Source organism: Myotis nattereri, assembly GCF_964212035.1.
Source record: "Myotis nattereri genome assembly, chromosome: 5".
NCBI lineage: Eukaryota > Metazoa > Chordata > Mammalia > Chiroptera > Vespertilionidae > Myotis > Myotis nattereri.
The window spans coordinates 65,668,889-65,688,964 of record NC_138080.1 but is presented as its reverse complement, the minus strand read 5'-3'; the positions used below and the strand labels follow the sequence as shown (position 1 = coordinate 65,688,964).

Below are 20,076 nucleotides of genomic sequence, written 5' to 3'. Positions count from 1 at the left end.
TACTTGGTGAGAATGTACGCTAATTTTATTACATTGAGAACATTAAAATAGTTATTTAAGAAACTACAACAACCTGAAAGACATTAAGATCTAAAACAACCAAATATGTCTTAGTAAGATAAATGCTATAATCAATAAATGAGTTGAAACTGTCATAACAAGGTGATTGAAAAATAATGCTTCAAACATTTTCAACTATTTAAAAAACTTGGAAAACTGCTTGACCTCTAAATATGTATACTTTTCCATCAATTTTTTTTATTATATAGTTTATTGATTTTTTATAGACAGGAAGGGAGAGGGATAGAGAGTTAGAAACATCGATGAGAGAGAAACATCGATCAGCTGCCTCCTGCACACTCCCTACTGGGGATGTGCCTGCAACCAAGGTACATGCCTTTGACCGGAATCGAACCTGGGACCTTTGAGTCCGCAGGCCGACGCTCTATCCACTGAGCCAAACCGGTCAGGGCTCCATCAATTTTTTAAAATATTTATTTGTTTAGTATATTCTCTTTTTCACTATGTCAAAAAAGTTTAATATGAGACTCAAATTTTCAGAAATTCTAAATTAATCAACTCTGAATTGATGTATGATAGACATTATAATACATTATGCTATATAGCAAAATTCCAAATGCTGGCATAAATGATGCCTTTGAATCAACCTCAATTCAAAAGCAGCAAAACTGAAAACAATCTCCATAAAAATCGAATATCTTACATCATAAAAATATCAATATTAGGAGAAAAACAAGAAAAATTGTCTCTCTTATCTATCTAAGGGTGAGGTAGTAAATATAAACAGACTGTTCCCCTACTCCATTGCTTGTACATGATCAGGAGACTTCAGTTCTGCAATTTATATCCCCTTGTCGCGTGTTAATTTAAAGAAAAGTTACTCTGCTTTGTTACTAAAGGGAGAGGGAAATGAAAACATGCCTGGCCTGGCCTGGTATCATGCATATGCACCTGGTGTAAAGGTGAAACCTTAAAGTGAAATCAAACAGGGTCCAGGAAATCGAATGAGCTTAAGGATTTAACTATAACCAGGGAATAAAAGGTTATTCAATTTTGCAAAGTCACAACCGTCTCTGAAGAGTCTAATTAAGGAATGAAATTCTTATTTCTTTTACAATAGACCTTTAAACTATTTCTACTCAGCAGTCTCAAAATGATTTCACTAGGAGGGGCCAGAGTTATTGAGCTGAAATGGCAGCTGCTGTTTTTCTTCGTTTCCTTTCTTCCATGACAGGAATGGTAGCTAACATTTGTGTGCAGAATACTTCTCCACTGACAACTCCCCTCTGCTTTGTTTCTCCCCGAAACGTTTAATCTAATTTAGAGCACTCAAAGGGGAAAGAATGGGGTTCTTTATTAAAAGTAATTAAAGGCACGATGCCTTTTATTCAGTAGCTTCCAAATTAGGACTGCCCTTTCAGAGAAATATTAAGCTGAAACAGATAAAGTTCATCTTAGTAAATACTACAATTACCTGGGGAAGGAAGGATCTATATGTAAGTCAAGCTCTCCGTGCCTGTGGCTTAGCAATACCCACAGGAAAGGGAGATGAACCAGCTCTCAATCTGCACTTTGAACTCGTCAATCGATGTCAACATAATAAATCCCTTACTCTTAAAGATCAATGAGGTATTTTCATATTTGAATAGTTTTTTATCATAAAATATATTCAGTGCCTTCCTGGTAACAAGACAGGATTGATATCGACCCTAGATTTAACCATAGATTAACAAGCTTCAACAAAATATTACCTAGACAGATGTATAGAGTTTGAAATTTTTTAGTGAGTCATTTTAGAGTGAACACAACTAAACCAAATGGGTGAGTGGGAAGAAATATAAAAAGGTGAAAAATCTTCTTATTCAATTAACTAAGGACAAGCTTCCTCAGACTTTTTACAACTAATGATTCTTCTGAGGGTACAAGTAGGCTAATTGAATAGGTACTTTTGTGCTTCTTAATTACTCTAATTTCTTCCAGAAAGATATTATATGAAATTTAGCAGTTGTACCATAGAAGCTAAGATATAAAACTAAAAACAAAATAAAACACTAAAACATAGTTCCAACATTATGTGATGAAATTAAGTCAGAAACAAGACATCCACAAGTAAATATGTATAAGATAATTCTATATATGTTGTACTAAAGTAGAGCTTATTAAATATAGGTGGGAAAATAATTTAAATGTGATTCCTTAAATATTTAGAAGGACTATCCATATTAATTGCATTGCAAATCTATAAAGTATAGGAAATTCTTTATGGAAAAAAAAACACACATATATTTTCATGGCAAACCAGTAGGCTAAATATATATGGAGCAATTAAAAAAATAGATTAAGCCAGCACCGGTTTGGCTCAGTGGATAGAGCGTCGGCCTTCGGACTGAGGGGTCCCAGGTTCGATTCTGGTCAAGGGCATGTACTTTGGTTGCGGGCACATTCCCAGTAGGGGTCGTGCAGGAGGCAGCTGATGGATGTTTCTCTCTCATCGATGTTTCTAACTCTCTATCCCTGTCCCTTCCTCTCTATAAAAAAAATAAATAAATAGATTAAGTCCAATCTGCAGTGGTGTCATTTACCCATCAAATACTAAAAATAAAATAAGCCATACAAAATAATTTTATAAAAAAAACTTTAAAAATAACTAATCAAGAACTTCACAAACTGTGCAGCTATAAATGTACAATTATCATCATTAATGTAATTTATTAACTTTATGTAAATGTGAACTACTCTGTTGAAATGATTCTGAAATGTATTAAAAATATCTCTACCTCATTGGGAAAAATATAGGCAACAACATATCACCTTTTCTCTTTGTCATCATTATAAATATCAAATACATAGCACTTAACTAAAGTCATCCAGATTTCTGTCTCTCTACCTGCAAACCTAGTAATACTTCTACCTATATCCTCACTATCATCAATCTCCTCTTTCTAATCTATGTGCAGCCATAACCTGGATTGTGGTCCTCAAACTGGGTACTGAACTGGCCACATCACCTTCTAACCTTTCATATGAAAACTTTTCATCCAGAAAAAGTGTCGGTAAGTACTTAGCACAATGTCCCAGACATATAGAAGTTCATGTCATAATTTTAATAAATGAATAAATACATGTGTGAAACTAGTAAGCAAATAAATAAATAAGCTTGGGAGATGGGCATGCTGGTAAAATAAAACAAGGCCATTTTAGCAGGAGGAAGTGTTCCAGCATGAGCATTTGTGATTACAGGTTTTATAAGCAGCCTGAAAGGCGTGACTGAAAGACCACCGCTTGTCTAATTATATAACTTAATAAGAAAAAACACATAAAGTCTGTGTGGGCTACATGTCTATACCCCTGGCTGATAGCACATTCCAGAAGTGTCCATTATATTGGCATTTAGCATGTGTAGGCATCATCGTTATAACTTGAATATGAATTAAATTTTTGCAAAGGCCAATGGAAGCAGGCTCTTGGGGCAGCCACATTTGACAAACTTCTTTGTCATCAATTCCCATGGGAAACTTATTTGTTTAAATGACAACAAGTACATTTTTCTTTGCTTTTAATTTCTTTTTTTAAATTATCATTAAGTTCTTCCCCGTGAAAGGTAAGGGTTCTGTTAATGCAACCAACAGAGTCCTCTGAACTCTGATGGGAACTCAATATCCTAAACCAAAGTTTTGCCTCCACTGACAGATTCTTAAACACTACCTTATGTTTTTCCCCCCGAAAAGGGCAACTACCCAAAAAAAAAAAAAAAAAAAAAAAAAAAAAAGGAAAGCTACTCCATACCCAGACATCCCTTTACTTTAAAAACCTTGCCACTAGAATGACAGAGTTATTTTAGTGGTTCTCCCACTAATTTAGTGTTTGGGGCAAATGGCCTAGTGGGAAAACATTCGATTTAGTGGCTAATGAGAAAATCTACTTTAAAGCAATTCCTAAAGGGAAAGTTAAAAAAGAACAGCTAAACTTGTGTTTGTTTTCTCTTCCCATGGCAAAACAACCACAGTCACGAATAACCCACCCTGCTTCATGCCTGGGTCCCATAACCCTCACAAATTTCAAAGGGGGAAAAGTTCTTCATTTTCTATTAAGCAAGCCTCTTAACCTGTTCTTCCTTTCCTATTCCCCACAGCACCTTCACCTTCTGACATATTAGATTATTTGCTTATTTAAGACACTCATTTGCTGCCTGTACACACATAAAAACACCAACGCAAAGGTGAGGACATTTGTCAAGTTTATTCGTTAGCAAACCCTAAGCCCCTTGGCACATGGTAGGTGCTCAATTGGTGTTTCTTGAATTAATCAACCAAAACTTCTTGCCATTTTTTATTTAAAATTAAAGTTGTAGAGAACATCAACCAGTTCATAGTTTCTGGGGGCCCTATATTTAATAAATGTGAGTTCATACAAGTAAAGGGTCTGAAATCTAGATTATCATATAGGTCCATTCATGCACGCACAACCTAAATAAATGATTTTTTCCCTTAGGCCTAGCCAAATATGCAAAATAAGTCAAATGTTCAGGTGAAAACATACTCATTCTTAACTTGCTATTTGACTTAGAAGCTATGTAGGAGAGTAAATTATTCAAAAACTAGGGAGGATATAACCTGGGGTCCATTGCATTATTCCAACCCAGAAAGGAGATTTGGGGTTAGTCTCCTATATTAACAGATTTTCATGTCTTCACTTTATTTTTAAAAGGAACTTGGCCCAATACTTTTAGCTAATGACTCCTTCAGTTTCTACAGGTTTATGCCTGTTTTAAACTCCCACTGCTTAAGAGTGTTCAGACTTCTGAATGCTGGAGAAATACATCATATCAAAAAACATTTTGTTGTTTTTTGATATGATGTACTTCTCCAGCATTCAGAAAAATGTATTGGAAAGTACTTAAGAAACATTCAAGTTTAGAGAACTAATCTTACTGACCTTGAAAAAGAGCAGAAAAAAAATCTAAAGAAATAGTTTCTATCTGAATTTCTTTGTCTGCTTATTTGCTTTTAGAATTAATAATGTTTATATATCAGCTTGAGTGAATCAAATGATCCCAAAACAATTGGCCAGCATTAATGTGAGCATTTGCAAGCGAGCATATCTATTTGAAAATTATAAGCTACATATGGGCCAAGAATTGCAAAGTAATTGAGTGCATTAAAATGAATAAACAAATTATGGTGGCGAACAGGACAAGGAAAGCAGACAAACAAAAAACCCACTCTGAAGAAAACAGAAGTACAGAGTAAGCACTGCTTACTTAACAGTGATTGTATTCTGTAACGTCAGCCCCACCCTGATAATTACCTACTTGACCCTGGGAGAGTGTCAGTATCTACTCAGTTCTCAATTTCTGCTCTACAGATGAAGAATTTGAATCAGATAAAAGGATTTCCATTTAAAAGTTCAATATATAAAAGAAAACAACAGGAAAACTGCAGGGCATCAGAGTTGGACCTGCTTGCCTCTTTGACTCTCACTTCCGCTCTCCCTGCACCACCTACCTCTGCTCCCCCATATGTCTCTGAGTAACCTTCAGAAAACCTTTGGATGCACTTTGTAAAAGTCTCTGGAAGGAATGGCGTCATTGGACCACCATGATGCCTAATGCTCTTATTCTCCATGAGATGTCACAGTACAGTTATTGATCATCAACTTAAGGCTTATTCAGTTCTCTACATCATTTATAATCTATTATCATGCATTCACGGTGGATATCAGGCCTAAAGAATAGCAGTTTTGTACTTAGCATTCTTTAGGATAGATATCACCCCTCAGGATAGTAAATCAAGAAAGCATTGCATTTTTACCACCAGGCAACCAAAGCACATTTGCTTGTAACTTTTAAAACAGAAAATCTAAACAGACAGAATAAAAAATTCTCTGTCACTGGCTTGAGATGTAATTCTAAATTCCTTTCAGCTTTAAAATTCTGATTTTTATCAGCTGTTTAGTCAATATTATACTCTTTCCAATACATCTTTATTTAATAACATTAAAAAAAAACCACTTTCAGAATATACATGATATTCAAAATACTTCCCAAGAGCAAGCTATTACCTGAGGGAGTTTATTTGATGTTTTTAAATTAAAAAAAAAAAGGAGGGGTAATTTAGAATGGGGGCTAGAATGACAAAATGCTTAAATATGAAACTGTTAACCAACTGAAATATCTTCTTTATACCTGCAATAAAACTTGGAATTTAGCTGTGTACACTGCCACCTATAATTCTCTGAAATATAACACATTCTTCTCAGATATAAGAAAACAATTCACAAATATCCCCAAACACAGTAAAAATTCAGCAGAAACTGCATGAGCATCAACAATTTAAAATTGTCGTGCTATATTAAAAAAAAATGATCTTAAATTCCATAACCTTATTTTTTTCTTTATCCATTTTATCCATAATTATTAGAGTTAAAATAAAACTAGAACATCAATAACGTTTCTTCCTGTATATAGAAAACTGCTTCATGTGTAGGTAAAATTTAAGAACACCAAAATAAAGAGGGGCTCATGTTACTGTCTCTGTTCTATGAATCAGATCTCATGCTCCCATGCATGTCCTTATTTTAAACATATAAATATTACATAAATTATGAGAGTACTAAGCTACACCCAAACTACTAACTTTAAGGAGGAGGAAGAGAAGCATTTGTTTTAAAGGGACACTCATTTTAAAATTGCAAACAAATTTTTCCTTTCAGCCTAGCTTAATTCTGATGTTCTATTAAAAAGAATCATGATAAAGATCAAGAGATTTTTTAAGTAAATAAATTATGTGCTCTAGGCTGATACCTATTCATTCTTTGCCATTCAGAGGTAAACAAATCCTTCTACATTTTAATTGTAAAAAAGATGTAGTTAATCGGATAAGGAGCAATATGCTAAAACATAAATAAGTGATGAAGCAAAAAACTTAAAAAAATTATACTCTATATTTTTGTAAGACGTAACCATGAAACAACCAGTAAGAGCGTTTTCCAACTATCTGTGCATGTTTGAAACAAATCTCACTGTTCCCAAAATCCCTCTCCAATTGGAATCTGAAAAATGGGTTACTATTTAAGGACTCTCCAACTAAAAGAAGCCTCTTCCTTAGGTTTCTGGGACCTCAACACCAAGAAAATGGATTTTAAAAAAATACTGTTAGTCAGGAATATGTTGAAAGGCTACCGGTCTTAATTGCACCTCTTTCCACACCAGTGTCAGAGGGGACTCACATTGCAAAAACAGGCAGGTGGGAAACTTTCAGGCCTGCTTTCCCCTTCCAGAGTCTCCATCCATTCCCATGACCAGAGATTTCAGTTGCCATGGGCTACCCAAGGAGCAGTCTCAGGAGCGGGTACTTGTGTCATGGGAAGAGCTTCCCATTTCTGCTGTCCCTCAAATATTTGTTTGGGAGCTATTGTGGGGGTGAGCTTTTCCCCTTTGCTTTCGGAGTTGTGGTGGTGGTTGTCTTTATCAGCCTTTACGAATTGACCTGAACAGCGTGATGTTAAGCCCTTTTAAGAAATATATCTGGAGTGACAACATATTGGATACATGAAAGGATCTCAATCTAAAATGGAACTGGAGAATAGGAAATGAAGAATTGCGTGCATTTGCCCTCAAACAACTGAGAGACCAATTTCCCTCAATTGCCTAATTTAGGGAAAACTGGAAGTTTTCTCCTGTCCAATAAACATCAGCCAAGTATCTCCCTATCCTCAAGCCAATGAGCTTACTGCTAATTCTCTGGCTGGACTCCCCCCTCTTTGCACTCCTTGCCTATAGATATGGCCCACCCCAAGCCCTCAACAGACTCACCTGAGCTTGCTACAGTTTGTATTTCCAAATTTCAATTCCTCTGCTATTCCCAAATAAACTCAGTTTCTGGTCATCTGAGCTTGCCTCAGTTTATCTCTTTATTTAAGTTGCCAGATACTATTATAGGTGTAGTTATCGTATAGTTTTATGTTTTTAAATAATGCTCAAGTCAGACATCCCTCTTGTAATCCAGGACGACTGGCTCCTAACCACTCACCTGCCTACCTGCCTAATGTCCCCAACTGCCTTCCCCTGCTGGCCTGGTCACCCCCAACTGCCCTCCCCTGCCAGCCTGATCACCCCTAACCCCCTGCCAGCCTGATTTCACCCCTAACTGACTCTGCCTCGGCCCCCACCACCATGGCTTCATCTGGAAGGAAGTCGGACTTCTGGAAGATGGCTGGTTGACCCGGTCTAATTAGCATATTATCCTTTTATTAGTATAGAAGGGAGAGGGAGAGAGAGATAGAAACATCAATGATGAAAGAGAATCTGATCAGCTGCCTCCTGTCCACCCCACACTGGGGACTGAGCCCTCAACTGAGACATGTGCCCTGACCAGAATTGACCATGACCTCCTGGTTCATAGGTTGACATTCAACCACTGAGCCAGACCCTCAAACATGCTTCCAAGTTACATCTTCTGATTCTAAGACAGCAGATGTCCTACCATTCGAGCCATATTTACTCATATCATCTAATTTTCTAATCACAGAGGAATTCTTAGCTTGTCACTGTGACCTAATCAATGGAAAAACACAATTCAGAATACCTGTCAAGGTACAGTTGACCCTTGAACAACGTGGGTTTGAACTACGAGGATCCACTTATATTCTTCAATAAATATACAGTCTGCTTTCCGTCTCCCTGGGTTCATACCCATGGATTAAACCAACCTGGCACGTTGGGAATCCTCAGATGTGAAGGGACAGCTGTTTGCATTATTCTACACTATTTTATATAAGGAACTTGAGCATTGTGGATTTTGGTATCTGTGGGGGTCCTGGAACCATTCCCCCATGGATCCCGAGAGACTACTGTAAGCACATATTCATATTTATCCAGTCAACATGGTACATATGATATAAAATAAAAGTTAGAAAAAATCCTGAGATGATAGATCACTTTGGAGTACTTGTAGAGAGAAGGAATGCATTTCATTAGTTGTGAGAGATAAAGTGTTTTTAACACACTTGTAATATACAATGGATTTTCTATCTTAGGTAAGATTTCTTTGAAATAAGCAACTTAAAAAAAACCTTTGTCAAATACAGATTACTAAAAACACATCTTCTGGAATTGAGTATAATAGAAATATATTTTAAGATGAATAATAATACCTATAGATATTGGGGGGGCGATATTATAACTTATGTAAAAATGCTTGGCACACATTGGCTGTTTAAAAGACGTTAATCACTTTTACCTAAAAAACAAACTAGAAATTTCAATAAAACAAATATTTTACAGTATAGCATTTTCAAGATATTTAAGTAAGGGATCATAAAAATCAAGCTTCTTATATAAAGAGTTATATTAACCAGGCAGTTGAACTTAAATAAAAACTTTTTTTTATTGATGCATCTATTTATCTATTCTGTTTACTATTTAATTCTCAAGCTATGTTCGATATTCTTTTCATGATCTGCCTCCAATAACATTGTCAAACTCTTCATAAAATAACACGATGATTTGTAACCCTAATTACAATTTGGGTAATCTCATTCTGTATTTAGAAAGTCAAGGGGCTTCTACGCTGATACTAATAAGAAATATACCCACTATCAATAAAAAAACAAACCCACTGAGGATGGAAAAAGAGAGTTCTAGACTCATTTTCTCTTACTCATATAAACTTATTGGGGCTTACAATTAATTTGTGAAATTGTTCTACACCAACCTTAGTGTTTAAAGCTTCATTTCTACCTCATCAGTAAACCTCACACATCACCTCTGTTAACAAAGCAGCTGGCTTTTTAAAGGTGATGTCTCGTAGTTCTTATTTACAATCCTAATCACATCATTGATTTCAGTACACTTTCAGTAAGAGTGATTATTAATGCTGTCAAAAGCAGAAGCTGGAATTCAATATTTTTTTAATAAACCTGAATAATTAAGAGTAAGCCTAATAATGTGACTCCAGAGGCCTCTGGGTAATTAGAACTTTCCTGTGGTTGAGTATTAATATAGTAAAGACACTGTCTTCACTTAAAATTCTACACACACTCCAAAATGCTTAGTTATACAAGCCACAAATGGTTAAATAAAAATGATAGAAGTATTCACTCATCATAACTCATCATAACTAGATTTTTAAAAGTTTTTCAGGCTGCAAAACAACCATATAAAAATTTATCTGATTGATTTTTCTTCTATAGTTTAACAGCCATAAGATGTATTTTGTCTATAAAGGGAAAAACAAACAGCTAAGGCTATCACCTTTTCACTAACTCAAGTGTGTCTTTAATACACTATGGGATTGAACAATGTTCTGAAAAACAAAACAAAACAGGATAAAACAAATATGAAAAGGATAAAGACATTTTGGAGAAATGAGATTTTTCAATATCCAAAGCAATGAAAGAAAGGGTAAGATGAGGTAATGCATTTTGATTTACAGAAAAAGGAGCCATGATGTAATAAAGATTGTCATTCTTAATAAGACCAATTTATTTGATTCTGAAGGAAGATGTGGGACAAAATATAAATCCAAAGGACTATTTATTTATCACTAAGAGAGATAACAGGAATGTTAGTATGTTCAATGTTCATCACTACCACCTACCCATACTCAAGAAAAAAAATATATCTATTTGCAAGCAGTATCAAACACCATTGCCTAATTTAAAAATATTCTGGGACCTCTTATTGATCAATATCTCTTATAGAAAGGGTGAAAGTATAGCATCTGAACTGAAACAGTACTATTAGAAAATGATACCGTGAGCATTAGGATGTATAATTCATGTTGCTTTCATTTGCTCAGACCATTGTAAAAATCCATAAATCATTTTCTTGTTCATGTATTGCTTAAGTGCAATTTGTCATTTTGCATTAGAGGGCTGCTTCAGCTCATCAGTGCTTTTAATTCACTGTCTAGAGTTTAACAAAATGCTGGCCCTGTCTGCTCACTTGGAAAGACACTGAAGCGTGAAGCCACACCAATGTTAACTAGGTTAAACAAAACAGAGAACATTTCTACTTTGAATATCAAATAAAGCTTCACGGAATAGCTAGTACTCTCAGTCCCCCAAAACATGGATTGGCTTATTCTCTGTTGGGTTCAAAGCCTTAGAACACAGCCACTAAAGAATTACCTGAAAGCTTACATAGCATAGGCTGTATTTTCTCCCCCAAGAATCTCTGGCCCACATTCACTCTTTAGAATAAAAGCGAACACAGTCTGCGAACACAGTCTGTGGTATTGGCTCCAGAGCTTTGCCTTCCCACCTCTTGTTAGGTTACCCTGCTACAAACACTCCTATTGCATGGCTACCCTGAAAGGATGCAATGCAGCCCAGGCAGGTCCTTTGCTTTTGCTCTCTGCACCCTCCTTGCTGGAAATGACAAGTGCCCAGAACCATCTGGCTCAATCCTGGGAGAGCCTGGAGTCTGAAATACTCTTTATTGACAATTTTAATTTTTTGTCTTCCATTTCTTTAAAAAAAAAAAGTCTTCTCTCAAGGCTCTGGGCACACTGCAATAACAAGAGGATTTAGAAACAAATTGCTTTCAAGTCAAGTTAAGTCACTGCAAACACTCATTTATCCAAACGCTGGTTAACAAACGTGTCTCCCTCCCACCTATTCTAGAAAGGGTAGGGAAGACAGCAACCCGGTTACCTAGTTTCAGAATTTGTAACTAGGCATGTAAAATGCATGTGTGGGATCCTTAGTGCCCCCCTATTTCTGCTGCACTTAGAGCCCAATGAAAGAGAGGAAGGTGCCTTATCACTCTCATACACCAAGACTTTTATGAAAATTGATTTTGATATCCTCCCTCCAAATAATCACCACTTTCCCCTTCTGCTTTAGAACGCAATTTGTTTTGACCCCGATGGTTGGCCCTCCTGGAGGGGCCACGGAGGTGGGGGGCAAGATTATGTTCGCTAGAGATTGCCTCTCCCTTTGCTGCCCAGGGATGGGGTGTCCAGGGACACAGTACGGTATGAGATCCTGCACTTCAAAGGTCCCCAACCCACCACGGAGGCTATTTCTATGCTCATGGCCTCACTAAATTCTGGGTCCACCAAAGAGAGTGAAAAAGAAAAAGGGAGGGGGGAGGTCTGCTTGATTGACACAGCAAGGGAGAGAAGAAACCAGTTATACTTAAGAGGCAAATTTAAAGTGTTGTTTTGTTTGGTGGGTGGCAGGGCGGGGCTGTTCAATGGTTTCAGGTTTCGGAGGTAAAGAAGGCTATCTGTGCCCACTCTGTGAATCTTGGTCCCCAGCAAAATGCTCTTGCATTACCCAGAGGGAGGCGGGCGACTCTGGCAGAAGACCCCGTCGTCACCCCGCCGGTTCCGAGGGTGCCTCAGAGACTACAGGTCAGAGAGGCGAGGCCTCTGCAGGCCCCGGACCGGCGTGGCCCTTGCGGTCTCAGGCCTTTGTGACCCAAGAAATCCTGCAGAGCCCCCCACAGGCGAGCCCTTCCCAGAGAGAGAGAAGAGCTCCAAGCAAATTTCTCGGGCTTGCCCTATGCTACTTTTGCCGCTAGGAGGCGCTTGTAACCCACGTTTGCGGAGAGAGTCCCGGTTCAAACACATCTGCTACCAGAAAATAAAAAAAATAAAAAGCGGTTCAAGCGTTGCAGTGGATGTAGTGGTTATTTACAGGCAAATCTGACCATCTCTCCACATCCTCCTCTCCACCTCAGGAAGCCCTTCGGCTCTCAGCGAACGCCCCAAGTCTGCTCAAACTTCACCTGCATTTTGAAAACAAAAACCTCTTCCCCAAATTCTGGATCTGCATTGTCATTCAGCCGCAGGGCTCTCACACGCAAACACGCACGCACACGCGCGCACACATACAAGCGTGTCCACACGTACATAGGAAAACATGAGAAAATTACCGTCATTTTAAAAAAAAAATGCTCCAGGGTTCTGATGAGTCAGCTTGAAGAGCTCAAAACCTGTCCTTTCAATCCTGCAGTTCTAAAGAAAGCGAGGGGGGCGGGGGGGGGGGGGAGTAAAAGTACAGACGCAATGCCATATTCGTATTCAGATAAACTATAATCCCCTTTTCATTGATCCACAGGTCCTTTTGTAAAGCGCCGCTCCGTTCTCAGTAGCAAGACGTGACGCTAAAATCATTTTAACTGCAGCGGTTTCCACTTGGCTTTGGCCAGTCATCAATTTACTGCAGCTGAAAAAGGATTAGCCATTTTTGCTGGCATCCTTTCCTTTTAAACGCTCAAAGGCAGGACCCAACACCACCAAAGAGCCGGGGGGGGGGGGGGGAGGGCAGTAGGCACGCACTCGCGGGACTGGTCGGGGCCTGGCTCCATCTGCAAGCAAGTCCGTGGACAATCGCCGTCCTTAATTCCCTGCCTGGCGGGAACGGCCACGTAGCTTGAGGTCGGGGAAACGGATCTCCTTTTCTCGCAGGTAGTGGCGGTGTTACTCTAGGGTCATTCATTACGAGGAAGCCACCAGGGACCCTCCTATCTCGTGGCTTATGAAGGAAACGGAACAGGTGCTGCTTTGGTGAATCAACACGCCCCCCCCCCCCCGCCCTCCCCGCCGTCCATTACTTCACATAGAACTATGTTTTTAAAATATATTTGTTGGAGAATTGGCATGCAGTCCTCTCTCCAGCATGGATGAGTTCGTGCTGTATTCTAACTTCACAGGAGCTGGGCGTGTGGACGCGCCGCTCTGCCCCCGCTCCTGGCGAGCGGGCACTCGGAGCTCGCCAAGCGCATCCTTTGGGACCCGAGAGTGGGGGGTGGGGTTCCTCTGGGACTCACACAGAGCTGTTATGTGCGCCGCGGCTGGGAAGGATGGATTAGAGCACCCAGAATGTGCCAGCGCATCGCCCGATCCCCGCAGAAACACACACACGGCCCCGCGTTTCGCCCGGTCTACCCGCCGCCCCCACCCACTCCCAAGTTCTCAGCCGCCCCGCTGTCCTCATGCAGCGAGCGTGCAAGGATCGCTGGGCAAGCATTGGCGCCCCTGTCTTGCACGGGGGCGGGGGCGGGGGGCGAGGGAAGGGGGCGGGGGCATCTTCGGTTGTCAGAAATAAAGCCGAAAAGAAATAGCCTGTGCGCGCCGCCGCCGCGCAGCACTCGGCGGGGAGAGGCGCAGGGCTACCGCAGGCTCCTTGCAGCGCCTGGCGGTGCTCGGTGCCCGAAGCCGGGAGGCGAGCGTTCGGCGGGCTGGAGGCAGAGCTCAAATGAAACAAGCCCCTCAGTCTTTGCTCAAAGCGCTCGCAGCTCAAACTAGGTCCCCAGACGAGTTAACCTATTCAGTAAGGACATGTGGGTCTGCCATGAAGACGGCAGGAGGCGAGTCTATAGCGTCTGCAGGTCCATAGTATCGGCCAGCCCTGACCTCCTGGGCTGAGTCCCACCTCCGACCCACACGCCTGTTCCCGGCGGCGCCTGCAGACCCTCACGCTCAGCCTGACACAGGCCGTGTTATATCCGGCTTTTAAATGCCCTGCCCGCCTCTGCCAGAGCTCCTTAACTTAGGTAACCCCTGCCGACTAATAGCCACGCTGCAACTTTTTTCCCGTTCTCGGTCATTTATTTCCACGATCAGTAGCAAGGAAAATACCTTAAAGGAATAAGAATGTTAGCGTCATCGGAAACCCCGCTCCTGAGAGAGGAGACCGCTCCTGTGGTTGCTATTATGATCTCGCAGTTGCTGATGCAAACGGGGGAACCTCTCTATTCCCTCTCGGTTCCCTGCGGCTGGGGACTGGGAACTTTCCGCGCCAGAGTCCCCAGCCGGCGCCGCGGGACCGGCAGGGCGGTCCTCGCTCTCACACTCACACTCACTGCGACCGCCGGGGCGCGGGTTCTCTCTCGCCCCGCCCGGCTGCCAGGTGACGCGCCTACTTGACGGCCAGTTCCGCCAATTAGCAGTGGCTCGGGGGGTGGTGCTCCTCGGGGATTGGTTGGCAGAATGAGGGCGCTGCGCAAAAACAGAGAAGCGTTGCGCTCGGAGCTCAGAAACTGCCAGCAGAGATCGCAGGCTCCAGGGCTGAGCCGGAGGAGGGAAAGGCTGGAAGGAAGAGAGACAGCTTAGAGGGAAAGAGGCTTGGGAAGGAAACAGCAGGGAAGAAACTGCTCATCACACCTGCAGAGAGTCAAAGGACTGTGGGAATGAGGACGGAGAGAGACAAGACTGTGGAAGCCAAAAAATACAAATAGAGCGAAAGAGGAAGAAGAAGAAGAAAAAAATGCCCAGAACATTCATCCGGAGAAATGAAGAGAATGAAAGTTTTATGCTGCAGAGCCGTTATATGCTTTTCCGGCACAACATTCTCTCCCTGCTTTTAAGCCCTTTGGCATTTGCCCGCCGTTGACATTAAGAGGCATGTTCAGCGGTGCCGGCAGCATCTCCTCTTCCTTCTCCTCTTCCTCTTCATCCTCCACCTCCTCCTCCTCCTCCTCCTTTCCCTCCTCCTTCGCCTCCCATCAGCAGGAAGACAAACCGAGGACAGTCTTGAAATATCGAAATTTCCTCCTTGGGATTTGCCAGCGTCGCGTTGCGCCAAGACTGTCGGAATAAAGGACGCTGACTATTGTATTATTATTTTATTAATTGGTCAGTGGGAAGATTACAGATGAGGAAAGGGGACGCCTGCCACTCTTCCTGCGCTAAGATTGAAAAATGAGGCTGACCTGGGGGAAGCCCTAAAATGAAGCAAAAAGAATAAGATTTTTAAGGACAGAAAGCCACAGGATCCCCCCCCCCCCCCACGTAGAACACTTTTATTTGCATTTAATTTTTTTTTCTCGTGCCGGTGGGGGAGGTGACCGGCGGGCTGCGGGAAGCTGCTTCCTTCCCCGTTGGAGATGATTGTGCTATTATTTTTTGCCTTGCTCTGGATGGTGGAAGGGGTGTTTTCCCAGCTTCACTACACGGTGCAGGAGGAGCAGGAGCATGGCACTTTCGTGGGTAACATCGCGGAAGATCTGGGCCTGGACATTACAAAACTTTCGGCTCGCAGGTTTCAGACGGTGCCCAACTCTCGGACCCCATACTTGGACCTCAACCTGGAGACCGGGGTGCTGTACGTGAACGAGAAGATCGACCGGGAGCAAATCTGCAAGCAGAGCCCCTCCTGCGTCCTGCACCTGGAGGTGTTCCTGGAGAACCCCTTGGAGCTGTTCCGGGTGGAGATCGAAGTGCTGGACATCAATGACAACCCCCCCTCCTTCCCGGAGCCGGACCTGACCGTGGAGATCTCCGAGAGCGCCACGCCGGGCACCCGCTTCCCCTTGGAGAGCGCCTTCGACCCAGACGTCGGCACCAACTCCCTGCGGGACTACGAGATCACCCCCAACAGCTACTTCTCCCTGGACGTGCAGACCCAGGGGGATGGCAACCGGTTCGCCGAGCTGGTGCTGGAGAAGCCGCTGGACCGGGAGCAGCAGGCGGTGCACCGCTACGTGCTGACCGCGGTGGACGGGGGAGGCGGGGGAGGAGGAGGAGGCGGCGGCGGCGGCGAAGGAGGGGGAGGCGGCGGGGGAGGGGGCCTGCCCCCCCAGCAGCAGCGCACCGGCACGGCCCTACTCACCATCCGAGTACTAGACTCCAACGACAACGTGCCCGCCTTCGACCAGCCCGTCTACACGGTGTCCCTGCCCGAGAACTCGCCGCCGGGCACGCTGGTGCTCCAGCTCAACGCCACCGACCCGGACGAGGGCCAGAACGGCGAGGTCGTGTACTCCTTCAGCAGCCACATCTCCCCCCGGGCGCGGGAGCTCTTCGGGCTGTCCCCGCGCACCGGCCGGCTGGAGGTGAGCGGGGAGCTGGACTACGAGGAGAGCCCGGTGTACCAGGTGTACGTGCAAGCCAAGGACCTGGGCCCCAACGCCGTGCCCGCGCACTGCAAGGTGCTGGTGCGGGTGCTGGACGCGAACGACAACGCGCCGGAGATCAGCTTCAGCACCGTGAAGGAGGCGGTGAGCGAGGGCGCGGCGCCCGGCACGGTGGTGGCTCTGTTCAGCGTGACCGACCGCGACTCGGAGGAGAACGGGCAGGTGCAGTGCGAGCTGCTGGGGGACGTGCCGTTCCGCCTCAAGTCTTCCTTCAAGAATTACTACACCATCGTGACCGAGGCCCCCCTGGACCGCGAGGCGGGGGACTCCTACACCCTGACCGTGGTGGCCCGGGACCGGGGCGAGCCGTCGCTCTCCACCAGCAAGTCGATCCAGGTGCAGGTGTCCGATGTGAACGACAACGCGCCGCGGTTCCACCAGCCGGTCTACGACGTGTATGTGACCGAGAACAACGTGCCGGGCGCCTACATCTACGCCGTGAGCGCCACGGATCGCGACGAGGGCGCCAACGCCCAGCTCGCCTACTCGATCCTCGAGTGCCAGATCCAGGGCATGAGCGTCTTCACCTACGTGTCCATCAACTCCGAGAACGGCTACCTGTACGCCCTGCGCTCCTTCGACTACGAGCAGCTCAAGGACTTCAGCTTCCAGGTGGAAGCGCGGGACGCCGGCAGCCCCCAGGCGCTGGCGGGCAACGCCACCGTCAACATCCTCATCGTGGACCAGAACGACAACGCCCCGGCCATCGTGGCGCCCCTGCCCGGGCGCAACGGGACGCCCGCGCGCGAGGTGCTGCCCCGCTCGGCCGAGCCGGGCTACCTGCTGACTCGAGTGGCCGCGGTGGACGCTGACGACGGGGAGAACGCCCGGCTCACCTACAGCATCGTGCGGGGCAACGAAATGAACCTCTTCCGCATGGACTGGCGCACCGGGGAGCTCCGCACGGCTCGCCGGGTGCCGGCCAAGCGCGACCCCCAGCGGCCTTACGAGCTGGTGATCGAGGTGCGCGACCACGGGCAGCCACCGCTGTCCTCCACCGCCACCCTGGTGGTGCAGCTGGTGGACGGCGCTGTGGAGCCCCAGGGCGGGGGCGGGGGCGGGGGCGGGGGGGCGGGGGAGCACCAGCGCCCCAACCGCTCCGGCGGCGGGGAGACCTCGCTGGACCTCACCCTCATCCTCATCATTGCGCTGGGCTCGGTGTCCTTCATCTTCCTGCTGGCCATGATCGTGCTGGCCGTGCGCTGCCAAAAAGAGAAGAAGCTCAACATCTACACGTGTCTGGCCAGCGATTGCTGCCTCTGCTGCTGCTGTGGCAGCGGGGGCTCGACCTGCTGCGGCCGCCAAGCCCGGGCTCGCAAGAAGAAACTCAGCAAGTCGGACATCATGCTGGTGCAGAGCTCCAACGTAACCAGCAACCCGGCCCAGGTGCCCGTGGAGGAGTCCGGGGGCTTTGGCTCCCATCACCACAACCAGAATTACTGCTACCAGGTCTGCCTGACCCCTGAGTCCGCCAAGACCGACCTGATGTTCCTTAAGCCCTGCAGCCCTTCTAGGAGTACGGACACGGAGCACAACCCCTGCGGGGCCATCGTCACTGGCTACACTGACCAGCAGCCCGACATCATCTCCAACGGAAGCATTTTGTCCAACGAGGTAAGGCTGAAGCGCAAGGACCACCATCTCTCATCTCCTCCATCTGAAAGCCTCCTCTAGCCTGGCCCCTGTTATTCCTGGTGCACTGTGTATTTATTTTTAGGGTATTAGCTTATTTGTATCTCTGTGGGGGGGTGAGGGGGGGGTCACCTCTTCCACCCCTTTGTGTGTAATCTAAACTACGTGTTGTCCCTTATTTTCTGCGCTCCACCCCTCCACGTTTATTTTCATTTCCTACCCTCGGTGCATTGCCACCTTGGACTTGCTTTCTTCCCTCTGGCATCTTGGCTTTAAAATTCCAACCCCCTCTCAGTCCTTCCCCTTCTTAGAAATCTGGGAGCGAAGGGGCAAGTGGGCGGGGACAGGGGGAAATGGGGTGGAGGAACTTACTGGCACTGGCAAAGGTCTTTTCTCTTTGCGTCTGTCTCAGGCCTTAATAAAGTTCATTGTTTTGCCCTGTTTATCGACGATGCTTTCAGTCGCGTGTAAAAGTAAGCTGTAGATTGTCTAACTTTGCACAGTTGTCTAAACTCGAACGCATGTTGTAGTGAACGAGTTATCAGGTTCCTGTCCTCTGAACTCGGGTTGCAGAAAAGCCTTCAGTTCTGTCTGGACAGCATTTACAGACGCTCTTGAAGCCGAAGGCCCACACAGTGTGAATTTGAATGAAGTTGCTTTGGCACAAGCCCCTGTAAGCATAAACTAAACGGAAGGCTTAAACAATTGTTGTCTTAAATATATCTCTTAGCTAATAATCACTTTCTTGCCACTTTTTTTTTTTTTTTGATAAATCACTGCTGTTGGCTTTCTTCATCAAAGGATTTGGCTTGTCAATTCTGATTTATTCTTGAAAGATGGAGAAGTGGCAAAGTTGGAGGGAAGGAAGGAAGGAGGGAGGGAGGGAGGGAGGGAGGGAGGGAGAGGGAGAACAGAGTTGATTCATATAAAAGAAAGTTTGGACCAGAAGAGGTGTATGGGTGGTGGAGGTGGGAGGAGGATGCAGAGGGCCTTTGGAGGGGGAAAGATTTTGGTGGGAGGGAAAGTTATGAACTCCTTTCTTGGCAGGTTATTTTATTTATTTGAGTCTTAGATATTATTAATTGACTTTCATGAATATTTGTACAGCTCATTTGTATCTTAAGCACATTTTGAAAATAAACAACAAAATAATTCCATAAAACATCCAAACTTTTGCTTATTGAGCGTGCTGTTTTTCTTGTGTCAACCAGTATACACCTAAACACTTTTTTAGGCCATTGAAAGAAAGACTACAAAGTATAACTAGGTTGACTCTATTGGAGACAATCGTTTATGAGCCCCAGCTGTGAGGTCATTTGCATTCTCTCCTTAAAAAACGCCCACACATTTAACATTGGCCTTTTACACCTGCATTTTTTTTAACCTTTACTGAAAATCTAGACTGAGGTGTCTTTTCATATCTCCGTGCCCTTTCCCAGCAATTGGGCTGAAATCTTAGGACAACATAGAAATCCATAAAAATGTCCACAATTAAGTTAGAATTAGTTTTCAACCTCAAAAGCAGACTATTAGTTAACCCTTAGCATTCAAAGGCT

The 20,076-nt window shown here is 44.3% G+C and overlaps 1 protein-coding gene and 1 long non-coding RNA gene across 7 annotated transcripts in view; one reads left to right on the top strand and one right to left on the bottom strand.

Annotated features, from left to right (window-relative positions):
- Nucleotides 1-14,837, bottom strand: part of LOC308520094 — a 60,844-nt gene extending 46,007 nt beyond the window's left edge. For all 4 annotated transcript variants that reach the window (XR_013996071.1, XR_013996072.1, XR_013996073.1 and 1 more), the window contains exon 1: nucleotides 14,613-14,837. This is a non-coding gene — a long non-coding RNA (uncharacterized lncRNA). The remainder of the gene's footprint in view (nucleotides 1-14,612) is intronic.
- Nucleotides 14,838-15,859: 1,022 nt separating this feature from the next.
- Nucleotides 15,860-20,076, top strand: part of PCDH10 (protocadherin 10) — a gene marked incomplete at its 5' end in the record, with an annotated part of 37,801 nt that continues 33,584 nt past the window's right edge. For all 3 annotated transcript variants that reach the window (XM_081092580.1, XM_081092579.1, XM_081092578.1), the window contains one exon: nucleotides 15,860-18,502. In XM_081092580.1, the coding sequence (XP_080948706.1) occupies nucleotides 15,860-18,502 (2,643 nt within the window). The remainder of the gene's footprint in view (nucleotides 18,503-20,076) is intronic.